The following is a 22,905-nucleotide window of genomic DNA, read 5'->3' as shown; positions in this document are numbered from 1 at the left end:
TGCGCCCCATTCCTGCCTGCGCCCCGCTCCTGCCTGCGCCCCACCGCTCAGCCAAGCACCAGCACCCCGATCCTCCAGCTCTGGTGCCCCGGCGCTGGCCCCAGCCCCACAGCTGAGGGGTGCACACTGCTGAGCCCCAAAGCTATGGGGTGCCACAGCCCGCGTCCCACAGCAGGGGGTGCGCAGGGCTGAGCCCCACAGCTATGGGGTGCTGCAGGGCCCGGGCCCTGGCCCTGGCCCGCAGCCGGGGGGGCCCAGCGGGGGTCAGGCGGGTCTGTACCGCGTTACCGACTGTAAATAAACCGCTCCAACCGGACCTGATGCCGTGCGGGGGCCGGGGGGCGGGCGGCGGGCGGGGCGGGGCCGGCAGGGCCTGTGATTCAGAGCGGCAGATTCGCCTCAAATCGTTGCGGTGCAGCGCGGGGCGTCCCCCTCCGACCTCCCACCCCGGTTCCTCCCGCCGCCCTCCCTCCTCCCCCTGCCGCCACCCGCTCTCGCTTGCCCCCGTTTCCCCTCCCCGCCCAGCCCGGTCCGGCCGTGCCGAAAGTGCGTTGGCTGCGGCCGCTGGCGGCGCTTTACCCAGGGCCGCCCCGCGCCACCCGTCGCCGCCGCCGCCGCCGCCTCCATTGTTGGGGCCCGGCCCGGGCCCAGCGCTGCCCCCGCCGCCGCTGCTGGCCCCGCCGCCGCCGCCGCCGCCGCCACCCATGGAGCCGCCGCCGGCCGCTTCCGCCCGGTGAGCGCTGCCCCGGTGAGCGCGGCCCCGGGAGGGAGGGGAGGGGGCGGCTGGGCGGGGGGCCCGGCCTCAACCCCCACCCCCCCCTTGGGCGGGCGGGTGCGTGCGTGACGCCATGGGCGTAGATTTCGACGTCAAAACCTTCTGCCACAACCTACGGGCCACCAAACCCCCCTACGAGTGCCCGGTGGGCACCTGCCGCAAGATCTACAAGAGCTACAGCGGGATCGAGTACCACCTGTACCACTATGACCACGACAACCCGCCCCCACCCCAGCACACCCCCCTGCGCAAGCACAAGAAGAAGGGGCGCCAGGCCCGCGCTGCCAACAAGCAATCCCCAAGCCCATCCGAGACCTCCCAGTCTCCGGGCCGTGAGGTGATGACCTACGCCCAAGCCCAACGCATGGTAGAGGTGGACCTCCATGGCCGTGTCCATCGCATCAGTATCTTCGACAACCTCGATGTGGTTTCTGAGGATGAGGAGGTTCCCGAGGAGGTACCCGAGAACGGGAGCAATAAGGAGAACACGGAGACCCAGAGTGTCCCACCTAAATCCGGCAAGCACAAGAACAAGGAGAAGCGTAAGGACTCCAACCACCATCACCACAACGCCTCGGCCGGTGCCACCCCAAAGCTCCCCGAGGTGGTGTACCGGGAGCTGGAGCAGGACACCCCCGACGCCCCACCACGCCCCACATCCTACTACAGGTATTGTCCGTGGCCAGGGGTCTGGGAGGCTCTGGGGTGGCTTGAGCTCATGCCCTGGGTCTGGAGGCACAATTGGCCCCACTCCGTGCAGGCGGCTTGTCCGTAGCTCGTGGAATGGCCTCCATCCACCCTTCTGGGTCGTGTGCAGCTGGCCATCCTGTGCCTCCAGGCTCTCAGAGCTCTGCCTGGCGTCACGCCCTGGTTTTGGGGGTCCCTGCACCTGCAGAGCACTCAGTCGCTGCATAGGTCAGTTTTGGCAGTTGGATTGCTGTGCCCTGTCCTTGCTGGGCTGGCAGATGCAGCTATAACAAAAAGCAAATGCGTCCTTCTGCCTTCCTCACCACTCTTCAGAGGTATTCTGGGATGGCTCTAGAGCCCCCCAGCGCCAAGATTTGCCCAGAAGATGTGTGTGTTTGCAGGCTTAACGTGTCTTTGTTGTCCTACATTTTTTCTGTGAGTGGTTTGGTAAGTGCAGTGGCCCAAAATAATCCCTCAAACAGGGAGTTCACATCGAGCCAAGGTACGGCTTGCATGGCCATCCCTGCTGTCCTAGTTGCCACACACCCTGAGAAACCAGCATTGTGTTCCAGGGACAGGATAACGATGTTATTTTGTGTCAGGGTGTTAGAAAAGAAACCTCCCCCTGAGGTACCTGCAGCGTTGCTTGCTGCAGTGTTGGGGGCCGGTTGCTGTCAGTTGCTGGAGCAGCAGCCTTGGGGTTCAAGCACTTTCCTCTCTAAATAATGCCCCCTCACCCACCAGTGAGGGTGAAAGAGAAGGGGGCACAGCTTCCGTCACCAGAATTAATGAAACATGGTGCCTCGGTGCCTGGTTGTGCCTTGGGCATGAGGCCGCTGTCTCTGGAGCACCTGGCACCTGCTCGGTGGCTCATGCAGGCTCCCACCTTGCGCTGCTGAGCCTCCGAGGCCCATACCTCGCCCATTAGACAAGTGTCGTTTTGCCTGTGTTGTGCCCAACGTGCTGTTGTGCTGCTGTGCTGCATGGGGTGCAGCAGCACCTCCCGTTTCATCCTCCTGCCTCATCCCTGGGTTGGTTGTTTATTTTTTTTTTACCTGTGGCTTGGCTGTAGATTTAAACCTTCCCTCCGCCATGGCCCGTGGGGGTTTGGGTTTGGCCGGCCATGCCCTCACCCTCCCCTGCTCGCCTTCCAGGTACATCGAGAAGTCGGCGGAGGAGCTGGATGAGGAGGTGGAGTACGACATGGACGAGGAGGATTACATCTGGCTGGACATCATGAATGAGCGGCGGAAGACTGAAGGTGTGAGTCCCATTCCCCAGGAGATCTTTGAGTACCTGATGGACCGGCTGGAGAAGGAGTCCTACTTTGAGAGCCACAACAAAGGGGATCCAAACGCCTTGGTGGATGAGGATGCCGTCTGTTGCATCTGCAACGACGGGGAGTGTCAGAACAGCAATGTCATCCTCTTCTGCGACATGTGCAACCTGGCTGTGCATCAGGAGTGCTACGGGGTGCCCTACATCCCAGAGGGACAGTGGCTCTGCAGACGGTGCCTGCAGTCACCGTCACGAGCCGTGGACTGCGCCCTCTGCCCGAACAAGGGAGGGGCCTTCAAGCAGACGGACGATGGGCGCTGGGCACACGTGGTCTGCGCCCTCTGGATCCCGGAGGTCTGCTTTGCCAACACTGTCTTCCTGGAGCCCATTGACAGCATCGAGCACATCCCGCCGGCGCGCTGGAAGCTGACCTGTTACATTTGCAAGCAGCGTGGCTCCGGGGCTTGCATCCAGTGTCATAAAGCCAACTGCTACACCGCCTTCCACGTCACCTGTGCCCAGCAGGCCGGGCTCTACATGAAGATGGAGCCCGTCCGGGAGACAGGGGCCAATGGTACCTCCTTCAGCGTGCGCAAAACCGCCTACTGCGACATCCACACGCCGCCGGGCTCCGTGCGCAGGCTTCCCGCCCTCTCCCACAGCGAGGGGGAAGAGGAGGAGGAGGAGGAGGAGGAGGAGGGGAAGGGATGGAGCTCTGAGAAAGTCAAAAAAGCAAAGGCCAAGTCTAGGATCAAGATGAAGAAGGCACGGAAGATCCTGGCAGAGAAACGAGCTGCAGCGCCCGTGGTGTCTGTGCCCTGCATCCCCCCCCACAGGTACGGCCTGCCTCCCTCCCTTGGCTGGGGAGAAGCTTCTCCCTTTCTCAGTGCCTCGTGTTCCACTTTCCACGTGGGTGTTATCTTGTTGCTGTCCTTAGCTTTTTGCACAGGTACTTCTCACTTTCTTCTTGCAGAGGGCTGTTGGTGGTTTCCTTTGGGAGTCCTGTGGAGAGGCAGCGCAACGCACTGCCCCGCAAAGGTGTCTGGGTCCTTGGCAGGGCAGGAAATAGATGCTGTTAGTTTAATGGCAGAGAACGAACTTGGCCGGAAGTGTCAGGAAGCAGCTGGGGGTTCCCAGCGATCCTTTCCTGTTGTGCTGACCTCAGTGCCAGAGTAAACCAGGGAGGGAGGAGGGGGCTGCTGTCCTTTCTGCTGAGGCTTGTCTTCTGGGCTGTGCTGGGGAAAAGAGGGAAGTGTGGGAGTGATTCAGGCCTGGGAAATGGGCTAACCCTGGGGGCTGTTTTGGCTCTGGAGCAGAGAGGTCTCTTACTGGGATCCCTGTGCCCTGCTGAGCACAGCTCATCCATCCCAGCAACCGCTTACCTCTTGCTGGGCTCTCTCAGTGTTTCGTGCCAGTCGCAGGCAGCAGCTCTGCCTCGGTGCTGCCCATCAGAATGGGGCCAGGCAGCAGCAGGGCACAGAAAGCCCCTGCACAGCTGCCTGCAAGGGGCGGCTGGAGAGGAGCAGGATTCAGGCCTGCCGAGGGCTCCCAGGAAGGCGCAAACGCCTGGCAGTTACAGCGGTAACTGCCCTGCATCTCGCTTTGGTCTGTTCGCTGGGTGGGCACGCAAATCTTGAAACAAAAGCACCTAAGAGCCTTACCAGAATTTGTCAGTGTAGTTTATAACTCTGGGTGTCCTTGGCAGCCTGCAAAGGCACGTAGAAGCATCTTAGGATGGTTTTGGATCTTGCCATCCCCCTGCAGCAGGCATTGTACAGTTGGGCATGGAAGCGTTCGCCTTCATGGTTGCGAAGCACCACCCTGAGCTGCTGAGCTCTCCCCCTCCCTGCAGCAGGAGCTGTGCCGGGCCATAACCCCATGACACCGTGGTGCCCTACCTGCTGGCCTGTCGAGCACGGCCATGATGGCACAGGGACATGGGACCGCTGCGTCCCTGTGGACACCTGAGACCATCTCCTGTGCAGCCAGAGGGGAGCACGCAGAAGCCCTGGGCTTTGCTGTCTGGGCAGCACTTTGGTGACTTGTGGAGGCAGGTGTCTGCTACAAGGCTGCTGGCTTTCTGCCACGGTCTGTTTCTGTCCTAACCTTACAGTTTTTGCTCACTCGGGGCTTGTTCTATAGCCACAGCCTCTTTTCTTATGTGTGGACACGCTGGTGGGCAGTTTGTAGGCTCTTGCTGCTATCATTGCACTCACAGTGAAACCCATACTGAGCTAGAAGCTGTTAACCTCTCCCCAGGCCTTCCTGTTGGGATTAATTATTCTTCAAGGGCTCTCGACAGAATGCCAAATGTCTTCCTGTGGGAGCTGTGCTTGGCTGGCAACGGCACGTGAGGCTGCCCCTCCCCAGCCTCTTCAGCCAAGGGTGACGCAGGCCAGGTCACCCCCGGCGAAGAACTGTCCATCTGAGATGTGGAGATGCTGGGGGTTCATCCTTCCAGCACCCCGCTAGCAGAGCATCTCTGTCCAGCTTTGCTGAATGAGGCTGTCCCAGCCTCTCCTGGTTTTCTGCTGTTGTACAGGGCAGGAAAATCCCTTTTGTAGTGTTTTGGGCTATCTAGGGTAGTCCTTCATTAGCTTGGATAGGAGCTCTGTTGTGCTCGTGCCTCCTGTTCCTTCCTCACGCTTTGCCAGGCTTGGTCAAGTTATGGGTTCCCTGGGGCTCGAGTTTCTCTGTTAATGTTTGGCCAGGGCCTTTGTCACCATGAGTGGCCCACAGCCAGATACTTAATGGTCTTGGGACAGCGGTGCCGTAACACTCGTGGCATCAGGGACCGTGGGAGCTGTGAAAGGTCTGGCCCCTGATACAGCTGTGTTGTGCCCCAACCTGGCACAGCCAGCCCCAGGCTTTCGCCTGGAAATTGGCAGGGGGTAGAAGGAAAAAGTCTGGTTTGGAGAGGCAAGGCTGGATGTTTCCTGGCATCCTCCATTGCGGCTGACTTGGCGGGGTGGATGCCCTGCGTGACTTGGTGTTACAGAAATTCCTGCCATGGGAAAGGGTGTTCTCTGCCCAAGGAGCTTCTCAGCTGCTCTGGGGCGGCCCTGCTGCTGCATGCTCCCCAGCAGGGCTTCTCCTGCAGCGGCTGGGCTTGCCTTGTTGATGGGTCTGTGGTTCTCTCCCCTCTTCAGGCTCAGCAAGATTACAAACCGTTTAACCATCCAGAGGAAGAGCCAGTTCATGCAGAGGCTGCACAGCTACTGGACTCTGAAGAGGCAGTCCCGCAATGGTGTCCCTCTGCTCCGCCGCCTTCAGACACACTTGCAGTCACAAAGAAACTGCGACCAGGTAAGGCCTGCTTGTTGGGGTGTTGCAGGGAATCCTGGCTGCCCGCGCGTGCTTCCTGCACCTTCGGAGCTGCGGGATCAGAGCCTTTGCTGCATGTGGTGCCTGTGGGTGTAGAAGGGGGGCCAGGGGTATGAGCTCCCAGGTGAGGAAAGGGCAGCCCCAGCTGCTTTTGCTGCTTCGCCTTCTCCTTTGCTCTTGGCGTTCAGAGATTTTCCAGGCAGCGGCGCCGTTGGCAGCCTGCCATGGGAAGGGAATCCTGCCCTCTTATGCTGCTGTGCAGAAGTTAGCTCCACCCTTGCGCCCACATTTAGCCGGTGGCGATGGCAAACCTGTCAGAAATGGCGCTAGTCTGAGGCTGCTGTGCCAGGGCATGTTGGGAGAGGTGGCCAGAGATCTCCAGAAATGGTTTGGAAGGAACCAATCTTCCTTCCAGTTTCTGAAACGGCTCCAGGAGCGCTCCCTGTGGGTGCTGCTTCCAGCCCACTGTCTGCCTCAGCCCTTAGTCAGCGCTTCACAGATGTGAAGTCTCTGGTGCCAGACAGAAAGATTTTTCTTCTGTCTCCCTGTCTGAGCTCTAAATCTTTCTTTCTGCGTCCTTTGAAGACTGTTACCGGGCAGGGGGTTCTCCTGCCTTTGCCTCCTCTCATTTTTATTTGCTGGCAAAGAGTTGAGGCTGCTTCTGCTCATCTCTGGCTGCAGCAGAATAAAAGTTGGCATTTTTTTTGGTGCTCCAGCAGTGAAAGCAACCAGAGCCCTGTTGCCCTTTGCCAGAGCTCTGAGCAGCAGCGCAGGCCCTGATATCATTCATCTGTGCTCTTGGGCACCTGCAGGCAGTCAGTTGTGTTAGGAAGAGCATTTCCAGAGGCTCAGGATGTCTGCCTCCAGGCAGCCTAAGGGCTTGGTGACCAAGGAGCAGGTATTCAGCTCCAGCCTGAGGTTGGACTGTTTCCAAGTCACCTGCCTAGGTTACAACAAGGGAACCAGGGCCTTTGCTGAGGTCAGGCATGGTGGTTCCCGTTGCCCAGGAAAAGCCCCAGGACAGGTCAGGAAGGTGGAGATGGGAACACATCTCCTGTCAGCTCATGGTCTCTGATGTTCCCACAGAGAGACACTGAGGATAAGAACTGGGCCCTGAAGGAGCAGCTGAAGTCATGGCAGCGCCTCCGCCATGACCTAGAGCGTGCACGCTTGCTGGTGGAGCTGATACGCAAGCGGGAGAAGCTCAAGAGAGAGACGGTAACAATTGTTTGCCCCTCCTCCGGGAGCTGCTGGGGTGGGCACAAGCATGGGCTCTGTAGGGTGCTGTGCCAGGGTCCCCTCGGCCATGCTGCGCCCTGCCCCGGCAGCTCTGAGCAAAGGTAGCTGCTCTGCAAGGCTGGGGTGGGAGGCACAGGTACTGGCGCCGGTGTTACACCTCCGCTCTCCAGAGACCGGGGAGGAGAGGCATCGCTGTCCCGCACTGCTGCTCCCCAGGGGCTAACCTCACCGCTGGGCCGGGGGCTCAGCCCCGCTCCGCTCCTCTCTTTCAGATCAAGGTGCAGCAGGTGGCACTGGAAATGCAGCTGACCCCCTTCCTCATCCTCCTCCGCAAGACGCTTGAGCAGCTGCAGGAGAAAGACACGGGCAACATCTTCAGCGAGCCGGTCCCTCTGTCTGAGGTAACAGAAATCTACGAAGTAAGAACCCCCTCCCCCAGATTTCTACTTCACTCAAACTTGTCCCTCACTCGTGCCAAGGGCTGCCCAGGGTGCTCCCTGGTCTGGAAGCTCCCCTGGGCAGCCCAGTGCTGGCTTGCGTATCCCAGTACCGTTCACCCGAGGCGTGTGTGCAGCGATGCCCCTCCTGGGTTAGCTGAACGCAGAACAGCTGAGCTGGCGTGGGCCAGAAGCGTTGCACTTGGCTCTTCCTCTGACTGTGCCGCTGGTGTCTGCCTAGCACCTGCAAGTGATTAGGGACTCCCGCTGGGAAAGGCAGCGGCCCTTGGCAGGCGGCACACTCTCACCTGTCCTCTCGCAAAGGCCTCTGCTAGATGACAGACCAAGCACAGCACAGGAATGGGTTTGACCCCAAGACTGTCACTACTGGGGGCAAGGGAAATGATTCCTGAGACCATCATTGAGTCCCCACCTGGGGAGGTGGGGAAAGGGCTGTGCTGGCTCTGCACTGCTCTGGCAGCAGGTTGGCACAGAGGTGTTGCGGTGGAACTGGGGAGGAAGGCAGCGTGGTCCCACCTGCAGCCATCGCTGCTGCCTGGATGGTTCTGTTTTATCTGTCTGCACTCACCCTCGCCCCAGGGGCTGCACTTGTGTCTCCCTCCCCCGGGGAATGCTGCGTAGTAGCGCTCTGCATCCCAGCTGCCCGCAGACAGGAGGAGAAGATGGGATGCTGGCATGTGTGCTAGAGCCTTAGAAATGCTTTGGAGCGTGTATCTGCTCTTAACACGTTGAGTACAGCACATGGGCTCCCTCGTCCGGAGGCGTTACTGTTCCTCAAGCTGCAAAAGCAGACGGCATTCCCCGATGCGCATTTGGGCAGAACATAGGGAGCGATACCTGATTCCTCTAACAACTGTTTTCTTGGAGCAGGTAGCACTAGCTGTTGGCTCCCGGGCTCTTAGCTCTGCCTCTTTCCTCACACAGGTCCCAGACTACTTGGATCACATAAAGAAGCCGATGGATTTTCAGACAATGAAACAAAACCTGGAAGCCTATCGCTATCTGAATTTTGATGACTTTGAGGAGGATTTCAACCTGATTATCAACAACTGTTTGAAATACAATGCCAAAGACACAATCTTCTACCGGGCAGCCATCCGTCTGCGGGAGCAGGGAGGTGCCGTTCTCCGGCAGGCTCGCCGGCAGGCGGAGAAGATGGGCATTGACTTTGAGACAGGCATGCACTTCCCCCACTGTGTCACGGTGGAAGAGGCTCAGGTCCAAGACGTTGAGGACGGTGGGTACTTGCCTCCTGTCCTGGGGTACGAGGGCTGCTCGCACGTAAAGCCTGGACAGAGTGGAGCACCAGGGGGATGCTCGGGCCGCTTTCCACGGGAGGTTCAGTCAGATGCCCAGGCTGTGTGAGCCTGCTCCCCAGAGAGGCAGGGGCTTTGCTAGCCAGGTAACCTGTTGGCCCTGTTAGGTTGGTTCTAGGCAGTGGCTTGTCTGCATGTCCTGCCAGTCCTTCAGTCCCTTGTCCTCCTCTTGGTCAGAGCAGGGGGCTGCCTGGGATGTGGGTGCTGTCACTTGCTCCATCCCCAGCGCTGCCTGTGAGCTCTGGAGCCTCCCGCCATGCTGCCTGGCTAGAGGGGTGCAAGGACTCCCCCTGCTCAGAGCTGCATGCTCCCCCAACTCTCCCCAGCTGTGGGCTTTGCTGCCTACCCCACAGCTCCTGATAGCTCTCAGCCAAACCTCACTGCCTCCGTGGCTGGAGATCTGCTTGTCTCTGTGGGGCAGTGGGGAGTGCTGCTAGAAACAGTTTGTCAGAGAGGGATCCCTTCAGGGTCCCCCTCTCCCTGCTCCAGCACTGGCTCTGTCAGGGGAACCTCCCTGCTCTGTAAACACTTCAGGATCCCTTTGACTTTTGTTTTTCCTGTTAGGACCCCCTTTCTTTTTCCTGCTGTGTCCTTGCCCCAGCCGGTGGCAACTCTGGTATTCTCCAAGCTGCCAACCAGCAGGCCTGCCCCAGCAGTCACAGCTGGCTTGCTTCCCCCACAGGGCTCCTTCTGTAGGGCTTTTACAGTAACTTCCCATGTTCAAAGGTGTTTGGTACGATGTCAGCTACTTCCCTCCTGGATTGCCCCATGCCCCTTCACATAGAGAAGCTCCAAAGAGTTCCCAATTTCTTTCATCCGTCTGCTTCTCTTTGTCCCCCTAGAAGATGTGCGGCTGCTGCTCTCAGAGAATCAGAAGCACCTGCCCTTGGAGGAGCAGCTGAAGATCCTGCTGGAGCGGCTGGATGAGGTCAATGCTGGCAAGCAGAGCATAGGACGGTCCCGCCGGGCCAAGATGATCAAGAAGGAGATCACGGTCCTAAGGCGGAAGCTTGCTCACCCGCGGGACCTAGGCCGAGACGGGCTGGAGCGGCACAGCTCCTCTGCCCGGGGAGTCCTGCAGTCGCACAACCCCTGTGAGAAGGACCTGCAGACAGACAGCGCTGCAGAAGAGAGCAGCAGCCAGGAGACGGGCAAAGGTACTGGTGCCTCCAGAATACTGCTGGCTTTGGGGAGGGGTGGAGAACCACCTCTGGACAGGCTGACTAAGGGAGAGGCTGCCCTGCCAGGTGCCTCTGGAGGCAGGAGGGCTGTGCGGGCAGCTCCCGTCACTCCTCCCTAGGAGGAGGGTGGGTAGCCCCTCGCGGGGCAGTCTCTTATCTCCCATTCCCTTGTGGGAGCTCCTCATACCTCCCATCAGGATGGGTGCAGAGTATGATGTCTGTGCCTCCCCGGGCTCCCTCCTGGCGTACCTGGTGAGAACGGTACCCTGCTGGGTGGTGGGCGGTAAGCCTTGCCAGCCAAGCAGGGGGTATTGGCACTGAAGGAGGCCACCTTCTGCCCCTGGAACAGCTGCAGCCTGGTGTGCGTTTGCCTCTGGGGCCGAACACTGGGGTGAGCTCGCAGCTGAGGAACAGGATATCATTGGAGAGACTGAGTGCTTTGCCGCGACAGTCCCAGCTGTGTGGTGTGGGGCATGAGAGGGGTTGTTTCCTCCTGCCAGGCCCTGTCAGCTCTGCCCCACTGCTCAGTTTCTCCAGGGTCATTACGGAGCAGGCTGCTGTAAGTGTCCCTTTCTGCTCGGGAGCATGGGCGGGAGTTGCAGTGGCCCTGACTGCCAAGCTCTGTGAGCGGAACGCGGGCCAGCTGTCAGCTCCCTGGCCTCTTGGACAGAGCCGCTGAGCTGGGCTCCATGGGGAGCACTGTGAAAGCTCCAGGCAATGCTACTGGGTGTCACTGGGGGTTTACCACCTCTGCATCCCAGTCCTGCCCCCCTGATGACTGGGAAAAGCAGGCTTTTCTGCAGGCAGGGAGTGTTTTAGGGACTTTGCCTTTCAGGGGTGCAGTGGAGCTTCTCAGCTGCTGCATGCCGTGGAGAAGGTTTATTCCTGCTTGCTTCCTATTCTTGACTTCTGTTTCTGTGAGGTTGCTGCCTGGGAGAAAGGAGGGTGTCCCTGGCTGGCAGAGTGTTCTTTGGTATCCCCGTCTGGCTTTCACTGTTGGCAGGCTGGATAGTTTGACCCTGAGGGTGCAAGCACAGCAAAGCTCGGGATGGAGGACCTTCCAAGATGACATTCATGAGAAATGAAGCTGTTTCTTGGTGCTGCCACCGTGCGGCCCCTCCCAGATCCCGCAGGCTGCAGCCAATGCCTTCTCCCCCCTCTTCCAGGTCTGGGTCCCAATTCTTCTTCCACCCCAGCACATGAAGTTGGGAGGAGGACCTCGGTGCTCTTCTCCAAGAAGAACCCTAAAACTGCAGGCCCTCCAAAACGTCCAGGACGCCCCCCAAAGAATCGAGACAGCCAGATCACTCCTGGGCACGGGAACAGCCCCATTGGGCCCCCCCAGCTCCCCATAATGGGGTCCTCCCAGCGGCAGAGGAAGCGAGGAAGAAGCCCACGTCCCAGCTCCAGCTCGGACAGTGACAGCGATAAATCCACCGAAGATGCTCCCATGGGTGGGTGTGGCAGCTCCACCCACACAGCCAGGCGGCGGCAGCCCTGCTGGGATCGCACAGCCAGGGTCCCACATGGTCATAACATTCCTCCCGCGGGGTGTTTTGTAGATCTGCCAGCCAACGGTTTCAGCAGTGGGAGCCAACCGGTGAAGAAGAGCTTCCTGGTGTACCGCAACGACTGCAACCTTCCCCGGAGCAGCTCCGACTCCGAGTCCAGCAGCAGCAGCAGCAGCAGCGCCGCCTCGGACCGTACCAGGTACCGTCCCCAGCCCAGCGCTGGCGGTGCTGGTGCTGCCCGGGGTGGCTCTTGGCCTTGAGCTGCCGGATGAGGCGCCTCTTTGGTGGTGCCTGTCTTGTTAGCCCTCCTGCCACCCGGCTGCTGTGAGCTAAACGGCGGGTTTTGTGCCTTTTATTTTTAATGTAAAACCTAAAGATGTGAGTGTGTGGCAAAGGGCCAGTAGGGAGCACGAACTGGGGCATTCCCTCTTGGCACAGTGGCTGCTCTGGCACTGGCCCTTCCAGCAGCTGGCTCCTGCCTGCACCCTGGCAAAGGCACCAGCCCAGCTTTCTCCCCAGGACCCCAGCTCCCCAGCTGAGCCTTTCCTGGTGCCAGGGCCAGTGATTGGAGCCCACAGCCTGGCCCTCTCGAAAGCAGTTTTTGGGAGCTTCGCATGGCTCCTACCACTGGCTCTGCTCCCTCTCCCTGCAGCACAACGCCCTCCAAGCAGGGCAGAGGGAAGCCCTCCTTCTCCCGAGTGAACTTCCCAGAGGACAGCAGCGAGGACACCTCAGGAACGGAGAATGAGTCGTACTCCGTGGGCACGGGGCGAGGCGTGGGGCATGGCAGTAAGTACGGCGGTCGCAGAGCCAACTGAGGCTGGTGGGGGACACGGCTGACTCCCCTCTCCACTCTCCCCTGGTGCAGTGGTGCGGAAGGGCATGGGGCGTGGCACAGGCTGGCTCTCCGAGGACGAGGATTCCTCCCTGGATGCCCTGGACCTGGTGTGGGCTAAGTGCCGGGGGTACCCCTCCTACCCAGCACTGGTGAGTTCCGCTGGCTGCACGCTCCCACTCTACCACCCGCATCATGTGTAGCAGTGCTAGGCATCCCCCCACTTCCCCTGACGCCTGCTCCTCTTTGGCAGATCATCGACCCCAAGATGCCGCGGGAAGGCATGTTCCACCATGGGGTCCCCATCCCCGTGCCACCCCTGGAGGTGCTGAAGCTGGGGGAGCAGATGACTCAGGAAGCACGCGAGCACCTCTACCTTGTCCTCTTCTTCGACAACAAGCGCACTTGGTAAGGCCGGGGGCTTCGGGGGGGTGGGGGGATGTCCGGAGACGATTGTAACCCTCAAACGAGGTGGCCCCCTGCTTCCCGCAGGCAGTGGTTGCCCCGGACGAAGCTGGTGCCTCTGGGGGTGAACCAAGACCTGGATAAGGAGAAGATGCTGGAGGGTCGCAAGTCCAACATCCGCAAGTCGGTGCAGATCGCCTACCACCGCGCCATGCAGCACCGCAACAAGGTGCAGGGCGAGCAGAGCAGCGACTCCAGCGAGAGTGACTGAGCCCTGCGCCCCGACGCACCTCAGGGCTAAGGGGGCTCGGGGACCCCCGTGCAGCTGGTCTGCACCCGCGGCGGCGGAGGGGCGGGGGACCCGCCCCTCCCCCACCGCCCCCGCTGCCCGCCCATCCTTCCCACGAGCTCGCTCTGGCCGCCGGGGCGGCCCCCCCCCACCCCCTCCGCGCTGCCCCCCCACCCCGCGCTCGGACGTTGTTTGTATTTATTTTGAAGGAAGAAAAAAAAAAATCTATTGATTCTTAGAAAATAAAATCTCCGCTGCGGGCGGGGGAGGGGAGGGGAGGGGAGGGGAGGGGCGGGGCGGGCGGAAGTTGGGCTAGAGCGGTGCTGGGGGGGGGGGGGGAGGCGTTGGGCGCTCTGCCTGCGCGGAGGGGAACTCTATGGTGGCGGAGCGGCGCGTTAGCGGTGGGGGCTGGGGCTGGGGAGGTGTGGGAATGGGGCGAGGTGCGGGACGGGGATGTGCGGGTGTGGGGCTGGTTGGGGCACCGTGCGAGGGGCTTTGGGAGGGTGTGGGGCAGGAGGGGGTCCATGCAGCAGCAGCTCTGGGGGCAGAGGGGGGTTTCGGGGTGTCACGGCAGAGCTGGGGCAGGCGGTGCTTGACCTCGCCACGTCCGTGGGGCAGGGGGACGCAGCCGGCCTCCACCGCGCCCCCCGGTCCCCATGAAGCTGCGGGACACCCCCTCCGCCTGCCCGTCCCTGTGGCGCTGCCTGCCCTGCCCGCCGGCCGAGCTGCGCCTGGACCTGGTGCTGTCCTCGGGCCAGACCTTCCGGTGAGCCCGCCCGGGGGTCCCGGCACCCCTGACCGGGGGTCCCGGCAGGGTCCGGGCCGGCCCCGACGTCCTCGTCTATGGCAGATGGTGGGAGAGCAGCCCGGGGAGCTGGACGGGCGTGCTGGGGGAGCGCATCTGGACGCTGAGGCAGGACCAAGATCGCCTCTGGTACACCGTGTACGGCGAGGAGGAGGAGGGGTGTCCCACAGAGGCGGCGAAGCCGGGCGGTGCCGAGCTGGACCAGATCCTGCATGACTACTTCCAGCTGGACGTGGGACTGACTGCACTGTACCGCACCTGGGGGGTGGCCGACCCCCTTTTCCGCAAGGTGGCCAATGACTTCCCAGGTGAGGTGGTTTTCCTGGGCCACGTGGGACGGCTACGGCGCCCGCCCGGCGCCCCCTCACCGCGTCCCGTCGGCAGGGGTGCGAGTGCTGCGTCAGGATCCTGTCGAGTGCCTCCTTTCCTTCATCTGCACCTCCAACAACCACATCTCCCGCATCACCGCCATGATCGAGCGCCTCTGCCGGGCCTTCGGCCGCCGCCTCTGCCACCTCGACACCCAGCCCATCCATGCCTTCCCCTCCCTCTCGGCACTCACAGGTCCACCATCACCCCTCTGCCATCACCACTGCACCGTGGCATCGACGGTGCCCACCCACATCCCCCTGCAGGTGCCGACGCTGAGGCCCGGCTGCGGGCGCTGGGTTTCGGGTACCGGGCCAAGTTTGTGAGCGGGAGCGCACAGGCCATCGCCGAGGGGCTTGGCCCCGAGGGGCTGCACCGTCTGCGTGCCACACCGTATGCAGAGGCCAGGAGGGTGCTGTGCACCCTGCCCGGTGTGGGCGCCAAGGTGGGTAGTGGGAAAGGGGGGAACAGGGGATGGGGAGCGGGAATGGTAGCTGACAGCGCTGCCCGGTGGCAGATCGCCGACTGCGTGTGTCTGATGGCCCTGGACAAGGCAGAGGCAGTGCCGGTGGACACCCATGTCTGGCGCATCGCACGGCAGCGCTACGGCGTGGTGGTGGGCAGCCGGAGCCTGTCCCCCCGGGCCCACCAGGAGATCGGTGAGGGCAGGGCCAGGCACTGACCGGGTGCCTCCCGGAAACGGGGATGGTGCCCCCGGCCCTGGTGCTCACCCTCTCTCTGCAGGTGACTTTTTCCGGGGGCTGTGGGGCCCTCGCGCTGGCTGGGCACAGGCGGTGAGTCCCCCCGTCCTGTGGACCCTAGGGCTCAGCCCACATCCCCCCACCCCATCATCTCTCCCCCACTTGCCAGGTCCTGTTCTGCGCCGACCTCCGCAAGGGCCAGGAGCCAGCTAGCAGCCGGGGCCAGGACAGCCGTGGGGATGGGTCCCCCTAGGGATGCCCCAGGAAGGACAGAGCCCCTGCATCGGTGGCTGTAGGAGGGGTATCACTGCCCCCGCTCCCAGCCTGGGATGGGCAGGGGTGTGGGCAGCTGCCTGCCTTTTGCCCACTGCGTGCCTGGGGGGAGCAGGGCTGTATCCAGCCCCCCCAGGGCAGAGCCAAGGCAAGCCGTGCTGGCCTTTTACCTTTATTACAAGCAATAAAATAGAAACATCCATTTGGAAAATTCTCCTTGACCATGCTTGGTGGGGGGGGGCAGTGCCAGGGGTGGGGAGGTAATGTGGGAGGGTGCCCAGGACACAGGCCTGAGCTGAGGTGGGGTCCCCAGGCTGCCCCTGCCCCGACGCAGAGCTCTGCTCTGAGCCTGCGGCAGAGGGCAGCCCCACATGCCTGGGGCTGGGCAGGGTCCCCCCATCCCACTGTGGTCTGAGAGACAGGGCAATCAGGGCAGGGTGCCCCCGTGCTGTGTCCACCCCCCTGCTCTGGCACTGCAGCGCCCCTTGCACCACACTGGGCCCATGGGAGGGCCGGGACCCCCAGCCCCCTCCCCGGCCCCAGCAGGACGTGCCTATGTGGGGCCATGCTCAGTCCGGTGGCAGGTACTGAGCTCTCCGCATGGGCAGGTGCCCACAGTCCGACCCTGCGGGGAGGAGAGGGGTGAGAGCCCGCAGCACCCCTGGGGCATACCGGATGGGGATGGGGGGGGTGTCGGGGCTCACCGTTTCTGGTGCTCCCCCGCAGCCGCTCACGGGGGCTGGGGGCAGTTGGCAGCCCAGGGCCCTCCTGGCTGGTTCCCAGCTGCAGCTTCCGCATGTGTCTCACCACCGCCGTGGCATTGAAGGCTTGCTGCCAACCCCACAGCATTCGTCACCTAGCATGGGGTGCCCGGGGAGGGACTCCCCTGCACCCCCACACCCCGCCCTCACCTTCCACTTGCTCTTTGCAAAGTTCTTCTTGATCTGCTCACTCACAGACTGGTGGATGTTCTTGTCCAGGGCTGTGTCCCCAGCAATCCTGGGGCGGGGGTGTGTGTGTGTGTGTGTCAGCAGGGCCCCCCGCCCCACAGCTACCATGGGGTGAGCCAGGGGGCACGGGGCAGAGCTGAGGGCAGCAGGTCCCCCTTACCAGGGATGCTGCAGGGCTTGCTCACAGGTGAAGCGCTTGCTGGGGTCCTTCTCCATCAGGTGCTGGATGAAGTCCTTGGCTGGGACAGGGCACAGACCAGCTGTGAGCACCTGTGCACAGCGCCGGCCCCTGACTACCGCAACACTGCACCGCATCCCAGCCCCCACCACCCCAGCGGTCCCAGCTCACCAGAGTCCGAGATGTCGTCCCAGTAGGGTGAGTCAAACTCGTACTCAGCCCGTAGGATCTGCTCAAAGAGCTTGGCATCGTTCTCGTCGTAGAAAGGGGGGTAACCACAGAGCCTGGGGGGCAGCAGGGAGATGCTGGCCCGGGGCAGGCCTGGGGGGGACCAGGCCCCTGTGGCGGGGACAGGAGGGGGGTACGTACAGGATGTAGGCGATGACCCCAATGGACCAGCAATCCACTGCCTTGCTGTAGGGCTTCTGCGCCAGCACCTCAGGGGCTGGGGGGGGACAGCAGGGGTGAGGGGGCACCCCAATACTGGGGGTCGGAGGACCCCAACCCCACCCCCAGAATGGTGGCAGCCCGTGGCAGCGCTCACCCACGTAGCCAGGGGTGCCGCAGGCCGTGGCCATGACGCTGCCACAGCCCTCAATCTTCGATAGCCCAAAGTCACTGATCATGATCTTTGAGTCCTCGTCCAGGCTGTAATAGAGCAGGTTCTCCGGCTGCAGAGAGGGGGGAGTCAGGGAGGAGCAATGCCAGGGTCCCCTCTCTGACACCATGATGGGGGGGGATCTGTGTGTGTGTCTACCCCCCCACCCTGCCATCCCACTTCACCTTCAGGTCACGGTGGACGATGCCCATGTCGTGCAGGTACTTGACGGCATCAAGGATCTGCCGGATCAGGGCACTGGCATCCCGCTCTGTGTAAAAGCCCTTCTCCACAATGCGGTCGAAGAGCTCCCCTCCTGAGACCCTGGGCGGATGGGCAGCACCAGTCAGCACAGCCCCCACCCACCCATCTGGTCCCCCCCATGACATCACTCACAGCTGCATGATGAGGTAGAGATGGGTGCTGCTCTCGTAGATGTCATCCAAGGCCACGATGTTGGGATGCTTGATCCTGTGGGAGGGGGAGGTGTGGGGAGGTGGGGGGGGTGAGGGGGCCCCACCGCCCCCCCACCCCAGTCCCCATCGGACAGGGAGCAGCTGGGCTCAGCCCCACGGGACATCATGCGCCACCGGCTATTTTGGGCGCTGCCGATAACATCCAGCGCTGGGTGCTGGCGGTGGGGAGCTGTGCCAGGGCGGGGTGCAGAGCAGGACCCTACCCCCACCCCCCGCTGGCACTGGGACAGCCCCTACTTGTGGAGGACAGCGATCTCATTCTCAATGCTGGTCTCCTTTCCCTCCAGGGCCTTCTTGGCGATGCACTTGATGGCCACCAGCTTCCGCGTTGCTTTCTCCTCCGCCAGGACCACCTCGGAGAAGGCCCCCCTGGGGGGGGAGGGGCAAGGGATGAGCAGGGCAGGGGTTGCCACCGCCTCAGAGCCGCCACCCCCCCGCCGTGCCGCAATTGCCATGGTGACGGGCAGAAAGTCCAGCTATTTATAGGAGGAAAGCAAACGGGAACCGCCCGCCAGGACAGCCGGTCACAGGCACTGCCGGGGATGGAACGCTCGGCATCCCCCGGTGCAGCTTCACCCGTCCCCTTATCAGGCAGGATACGGCCGGGGCTAAACTGGGATGGGGACGAGCCCCCGGGTGGGTTCTGGCAACCCTGTGCCACGCCATCCCACAGCACCTGGGGTGAGTAGGGACACACTGCCCAGCATCATGGGTGCCCTGGGGACCACCCGAAGGGCGAGGTGGGAACCAGGCCAGAGCCGTTGGTGGCGCCCAGGTGAGGCAGGTGGCAGGCAGCACGCTTGCAACCTGCCAGGGCCTAAGCCTTGCTGTAATTAACCTGCTAATCCAGCCTAAGAGCCTTATGGTGCTTTGGGCACCACCAGGCAGCCCTCTGCCAGCCGTCGGACACCCTCGGCATGGTCCGGCGCAGCCACAGGGCTGCTGGCACGGGGAGCCCAGCTGGTGCTGGAGGGAGGCAGCAGCACTGCAAACCTGCCGGTACCAGGCAGTGCGGGACCTTGTGCAGCAGCCCCCCACCTTGAGCCAATATTTGCGCTGGCACAGGTCCATGCAGAGGGTTTGGCAAAGCCAGAGGGGCAGCTGCATCAGGCACACGAGTGTGTACCCCACCCCGTCCTGTTGCCTGCGACTCACGTTCCCAGGACCTCTCGGAAGTCGTAGATGTGCCGAATGTCCTCGGTCCTCTTCTTCCAGCTGGGCCCATCCTGCCCCAGCGGCATGGTGCCCCGTGGGGGGGAGGTGGGGGGGGCACTCACTCCCACCTGTGACACGAATGAGAAGCACGATGTCAGTGTGATGTGGACTGGGCGTGGGGGGCAAGGGGACACTATGGGGAGGGTGATTGGGTGCCAAGAGGAGGGTTGTCATCGTAGGGTGATGGGAACAAGCCCTGTGCCTTTGAGCTGGTCCCACAGACAGTCCCCCCCCAGGAATCTTGGCATGGGTGGTTGACCCACGGGGGACACACACTGACCCCTCCTGTTGCCTGCCTGTATGGGCGGGCAACGGGAGGGGCAGAGACACATGCGTGAATGCGGGGCGGGGGGGTGTGGGGTGGTGGTATGGGGGCGGGTCTCCACCCGCGACTCCCGCACGGGTGCCAGCTGGTACAGCCGCGCTGGGCGGGACACGCGTGGGAACGGGGCTGCGCTTCCCCGGGTGTCGCGCGCCGGCACCGCCCGCCGGTTTGGGCTCTGGCGTGGGCAACGGCCGACACCCCCCACCCCACGCGTGGGCACACCGCCCCCTGCCCCGCCCTTACCCACGGCGCTGCGGCGGCCCCGGCCCCGCGCGGAGCGGCGGCGACTCCTCCCGGCGCGGCGCCACCGGGCAGCCGTGACGTCACAGAGAGGGGAGGGACCACGCCCCTCGTGGGCGGAGCTGGATGCCGATGGGGGACACGCGTGACCGCCCGGGAGCGTGTCCGCGCAGAAAAGGGGGAGGGGGAGCGGGAGTCACGCGTGGGGCGAAAGAGCGCATCCGTTGTGAGTCCCTTGGGTAGACACGAGTGGGTGCCTTGGGGACACGCATGGCACACCCCCACAGCGGGCTGCAGGGCAGCCCCGCCACTGCCCAACCCACCTCCCCCCCCCGCCCCAGACGGAGCCCAGCACCAGCAACTACCCTACCCACGGCAGGGCTGTCCCCACACCCCACGGCATCCCCGAGGCCACCACACCCCCAACCTTGCAGCAGGCTGCCTTTATTACCTGCACACACGGCCACAGAAACCAACCGGTACATGGGGAGTCTGGTCACATCCACACCCCACCCAGCCCCTTCCCCTCCCCACGCCCCACCCCGTGGGAGCCAGGATCCCTCCCCAGGACCGTGGGAGAGGACAGGGGACTGTGAGAGCCACACCCATAACAGTGGCCACGTCTGTCCACCACAGCAGCCAAGCTGATGTCACCCTCCAAATAACAGGGAGCAGTGGGGGGACCATTCCCACTGTGGGGTTCCCAGCCTGGGTGGGCATCAGCCCCGCGCAGGCAGGGGACAGCAAGGAGACAGCAAGGGGACAGCAGCTGGGGCATCACCCAGGCGGGGAGGCCAAGCAGGCCTGGGGGGCTGTGCTCCCCCCTGTCCCATGCTGGCAGAGCGAGTGCGGGCAGGGCACAGGCACAGCAGCACCCTGAGGGTGACAGGGGTACGGCTGCCACGCCTGGGTGCCCAGGTCCAGGGCTGAGGGGGTGGTCCTTGGCTCCCGCTACCCATCCAGCAGCTTGAGGATGCTCTCCCGCTCCTTCAGCGTCTTCCAGGCCTGGTCCTTCTCCTTCTTGGTGGGCGTGCGCTTCTTCTGCCGGGCGGCCATGATCTTGCGGAAGGCATCCATCACCTCGTTGTCGGCCATACGGACGCGCTGCCGCAGCTCCTGCCGGTGCAGCTCCTCCTTGGCCAGCCTGGGGGCACAGAACGGACACACACACACACAAAGGGGAGTGTCAGCCCACACTGGGCAGCCCCCTGCCTGTGCCCATCCCTGCCCACACTCACCGCAGCAGCTCATGCTTCTTGGCGCGGTTGTGCGCACTGAGGGCCTTCAGCTCAGCCTGACGCTTGCGCAGCTCGGCCAGCACCTCATCCTCCGAGTCCTCAGCCGGCCGGTCCTCTGACTCCAGCAGGCCCTGGGCCACCAGCTCCTCCTTGATCCGCCCCTCCAACGACTTGGTGTGGGGGACACTGCCGGGGCAGAGAGCGGCTGCCACCCACTGTGCACCATTTGCTCCCCACGACTCGCTGGGGCAGGGGGGCCACCAGCGCACCCAGCACCTCTGAGCTCCAGGGCCACCCCAGTTGCTCACCTGAAGGGCTTGTTCTGGCTTCGGGGAGATGTACCAGCGCCGTCAGCTCCCGAGTCTTTGCCGGCGATCTCCGGGATGGGGGAGTCCTCGACAGGGGAGATGATGTTCTCCTAGTGATGGGAGCACAAGGGAAGGGTCACGGCGCTGGGCCGGGGCGACACTGCCCCACAGGGCCAGGTCAGCATGGCCCCACAGAGCCCCCTCACCTCCACGAGGGCCTGCAGGAGACGCTGTGTCAGGGGCCCAAAGGGACACCCATCCTCCGGCTGCTCATGCTGGGCCTCCGACTTCTTCAGCAGGGCATCAACATCTAGGAAGAAGTGGGAGTGGGAAAACAACCCCAAACACACAGAGGTGAGCAGCAGGGGCAGGGGGCGAGAGGCCAGGACTCAGCTCTGCCAGCGTGGGTGCCTGCAGCCCCTCCAGACCCCTTGCACTGGCAAAGGCAGGTGGGGACAGAGGAACCTTTGGTGTCCAGCTCGGTCAGTGGCCCCAGGACGCCTTTTTTCTTGTCAGCAGCAGCCGCTGCCCGGGCTCCATCCTTCTGCTCCTCTAGCAGGTCCTCCTGGGCCCAGCGCTGAGAGTAATGCTTCCCCAGGGGTGGGATCTGTGAAAGCAGGACTCAGCACAGCTCCCGGAGCCCCTCATCTCACCTCCCACCTTGCCAGCACCATGGCATCATCCCCAGGCAGGAATGCTCGCTCTGAGGCGCAGGAGGGGACAGAGCAGCCGAAGGCCAGGAGGGAACAGGGAGACAGGGGAGGGGACAGGCTTAGGAGTGTTTCACCTTGTAATGCTCAGCCTCATCCTCCGGCGGCTTGAGAAGCTCCTCCAGGACTCTGACCTCCTCGTTGGTGAGATCGGCACAGTACGGCTCCACCGATGCCCAGAACCTGCAAGGACGCATAAAGTGTGAGGGAGAGCTATAGGGACCCTACGGAAGCCAACATGCACTCCCTGTTTCCCCCCAGGGCACCTCTTCCCTCCAGCTGGGGGCAGGCCTCGTGCTGGGTACTGCGAGGAGGATGATCCCAACGCCCCCCAACACCCACACACCTGTTCGGAGCATCGTTTTTGGGAATGCGGGGCACATCAATGGGATCATCCTGGAACTCGTATTCCTGGATCTTGGGCTGCAGGTTCTTGGACTTGGGCCGGCCGGGGCCAGGCCCGGTCCCGTGGCCCCCTTTGCCCTCCAGCTTCTGCTTCTTGGGTTTCCCGTGCTTGACAGAGGTGCCCACATCGTGTTCCCTGCTCAGCTTCAGAAAACGCCGGTCACCCTTCTTGTCCTGCCAGTCCGTCAGAATCTGGAAGAGAGGGATGCCTCGTCGGGTCCCGCAGCCAGCGCCGGGCAGGGCCGCACTAGAGGCAGCCCCCTTGGTGGGAACGAACGGGGCGGGGGAGCCACCCCACGCCCGCAGTCCCAGCACCTGGGTCTCGGCCTCCAGGACACGGAGGCGGCGGCTGGCAGAGGAGAGCAGCGTCTCCAGCTCCAGCTGCAGTGTGTCCAGCTCCTCGATGCCGATACCATCGTCCTCCGAGCGGGCCAGCACGGCCGTGTACCGAGGGCACACCTTCACATGGTCCACCGACTTGAAGTCGTGGAACTGCAGCGGACAATCCTTCAGCTCGCTCATGGCGGCTGCGGGGGAGCACGGGGGACTGCGGGGGAACCGGGGAAGCTGAGGGGACAGGGAGCAGAGCAGTACCGGGGCGCTGAAAAGAACCCGGGAGGGGATCACCGGGGGGCTGAGGGGAACGAGGTGGGGGACGGCACTGGGGGGGGAGGGGGCGGAGGTTGAGGGGCACCGGGGGGTTCTGATGGACACGGGGAGAGCGGAGAGGACCCGGGACACGGAGGGGCGCCGGCGGGGCGGGGCCGGGCCGGGCCGAGCCTAGGCCGCTCGCCCCTTCCGGCCTCCGTAGGCGGC

General features: G+C 63.1%; 4 protein-coding genes across 10 annotated transcripts; 2 read left to right on the top strand and 2 right to left on the bottom strand.

The window, feature by feature from the left end:
• Positions 1–723: 723 nt before the first annotated feature.
• BRPF1 (bromodomain and PHD finger containing 1) lies at positions 724–13,537 on the top strand. 7 transcript variants are annotated; one of them, XM_075095914.1, is made up of 13 exons: positions 724–1,444; positions 2,617–3,576; positions 5,890–6,046; positions 7,151–7,282; positions 7,576–7,722; positions 8,686–8,998; positions 9,923–10,234; positions 11,425–11,712; positions 11,821–11,968; positions 12,422–12,558; positions 12,638–12,756; positions 12,858–13,012; positions 13,076–13,529. In XM_075095914.1, the coding sequence occupies exons 1-13, from the start codon at positions 849–851 to the stop codon at positions 13,278–13,280; spliced, it is 3,669 nt and encodes a 1,222-aa protein (XP_074952015.1). In that variant the 5' UTR covers positions 724–848; the 3' UTR covers positions 13,281–13,529. The 7 variants fall into 7 exon arrangements, with proteins under 7 accessions (XP_074952015.1, XP_074952021.1, XP_074952020.1 ...); XM_075095920.1 differs by having other exon boundaries at positions 725–1,444; positions 7,576–7,704; positions 13,097–13,537; XM_075095919.1 differs by having other exon boundaries at positions 725–1,444; positions 7,576–7,704; positions 9,920–10,234; positions 13,097–13,537.
• An 84-nt stretch (positions 13,538–13,621) lies between these two features.
• OGG1 (8-oxoguanine DNA glycosylase) lies at positions 13,622–15,657 on the top strand. The gene is made up of 8 exons (XM_075095924.1): positions 13,622–13,706; positions 13,923–14,064; positions 14,149–14,411; positions 14,488–14,667; positions 14,739–14,917; positions 14,990–15,131; positions 15,217–15,266; positions 15,343–15,657. Exons 2-8 carry the CDS (start codon positions 13,955–13,957, stop codon positions 15,424–15,426), a joined length of 1,008 nt encoding a protein of 335 aa, XP_074952025.1. The 5' UTR covers positions 13,622–13,706; positions 13,923–13,954; the 3' UTR covers positions 15,427–15,657.
• On the bottom strand, positions 15,606–19,565 carry CAMK1 (calcium/calmodulin dependent protein kinase I). The gene is made up of 12 exons (XM_075095923.1): positions 19,432–19,565; positions 18,804–18,931; positions 17,886–18,017; positions 17,569–17,643; positions 17,358–17,496; positions 17,119–17,245; positions 16,944–17,019; positions 16,746–16,858; positions 16,557–16,635; positions 16,358–16,445; positions 16,151–16,277; positions 15,606–16,071 (listed from the first exon to the last, which is right to left on the bottom strand). Exons 2-12 carry the CDS (start codon positions 18,887–18,889, stop codon positions 16,016–16,018), a joined length of 1,098 nt encoding a protein of 365 aa, XP_074952024.1. The 5' UTR covers positions 18,890–18,931; positions 19,432–19,565; the 3' UTR covers positions 15,606–16,015.
• Positions 19,566–19,856: 291 nt separating this feature from the next.
• On the bottom strand, positions 19,857–22,902 carry TADA3 (transcriptional adaptor 3). Its single transcript, XM_075095922.1, has 8 exons — positions 22,405–22,902; positions 22,031–22,281; positions 21,762–21,867; positions 21,440–21,581; positions 21,181–21,284; positions 20,975–21,084; positions 20,667–20,852; positions 19,857–20,572 (listed from the first exon to the last, which is right to left on the bottom strand). The coding sequence occupies exons 1-8, from the start codon at positions 22,609–22,611 to the stop codon at positions 20,380–20,382; spliced, it is 1,299 nt and encodes a 432-aa protein (XP_074952023.1). The 5' UTR covers positions 22,612–22,902; the 3' UTR covers positions 19,857–20,379.
• Between the last annotated feature and the right edge of the window lie 3 nt (positions 22,903–22,905).

Source organism: Phalacrocorax aristotelis, chromosome 6 (assembly GCF_949628215.1).
Source record: "Phalacrocorax aristotelis chromosome 6, bGulAri2.1, whole genome shotgun sequence".
Classification (NCBI taxonomy): Eukaryota; Metazoa; Chordata; class Aves; order Suliformes; family Phalacrocoracidae; genus Phalacrocorax; species Phalacrocorax aristotelis.
Note: the sequence above shows the minus strand (reverse complement) of the source record. Positions and strands in the feature narration are given on the sequence as shown.

Excerpts from the sequence above, each read along its gene's own strand:
- BRPF1 (XM_075095913.1), top strand. The coding sequence starts at position 849 with ATGGGCGTAGATTTCGACGTCAAAACCTTCTGCCACAACCTACGGGCC. Across the intron at positions 8,999-9,919 it reads GGTCCAAGACGTTGAGGACG|AAGATGTGCGGCTGCTGCTC; the intron begins GTGGGTACTTGC and ends TTGTCCCCCTAG. Across the intron at positions 12,559-12,637 it reads GCGAGGCGTGGGGCATGGCA|TGGTGCGGAAGGGCATGGGG; the intron begins GTAAGTACGGCG and ends CCCCTGGTGCAG.
- OGG1 (XM_075095924.1), top strand. The coding sequence starts at position 13,955 with ATGAAGCTGCGGGACACCCCCTCCGCCTGCCCGTCCCTGTGGCGCTGC. Across the intron at positions 14,065-14,148 it reads TCCTCGGGCCAGACCTTCCG|ATGGTGGGAGAGCAGCCCGG; the intron begins GTGAGCCCGCCC and ends CGTCTATGGCAG. Across the intron at positions 15,132-15,216 it reads CCGGGCCCACCAGGAGATCG|GTGACTTTTTCCGGGGGCTG; the intron begins GTGAGGGCAGGG and ends CTCTCTCTGCAG.
- CAMK1 (XM_075095923.1), bottom strand. The coding sequence starts at position 18,889 with ATGCCGCTGGGGCAGGATGGGCCCAGCTGGAAGAAGAGGACCGAGGAC. Across the intron at positions 17,246-17,357 it reads TCGTCCACCGTGACCTGAAG|CCGGAGAACCTGCTCTATTA; the intron begins GTGAAGTGGGAT and ends CCCTCTCTGCAG. Across the intron at positions 16,859-16,943 it reads GGGGTCATCGCCTACATCCT|GCTCTGTGGTTACCCCCCTT; the intron begins GTACGTACCCCC and ends GCTGCCCCCCAG.
- TADA3 (XM_075095922.1), bottom strand. The coding sequence starts at position 22,611 with ATGAGCGAGCTGAAGGATTGTCCGCTGCAGTTCCACGACTTCAAGTCG. Across the intron at positions 21,085-21,180 it reads TCCTGCAGGCCCTCGTGGAG|GAGAACATCATCTCCCCTGT; the intron begins GTGAGGGGGCTC and ends TCCCATCACTAG. Across the intron at positions 20,853-20,974 it reads AGCCAGAACAAGCCCTTCAG|TGTCCCCCACACCAAGTCGT; the intron begins GTGAGCAACTGG and ends CTGCCCCGGCAG.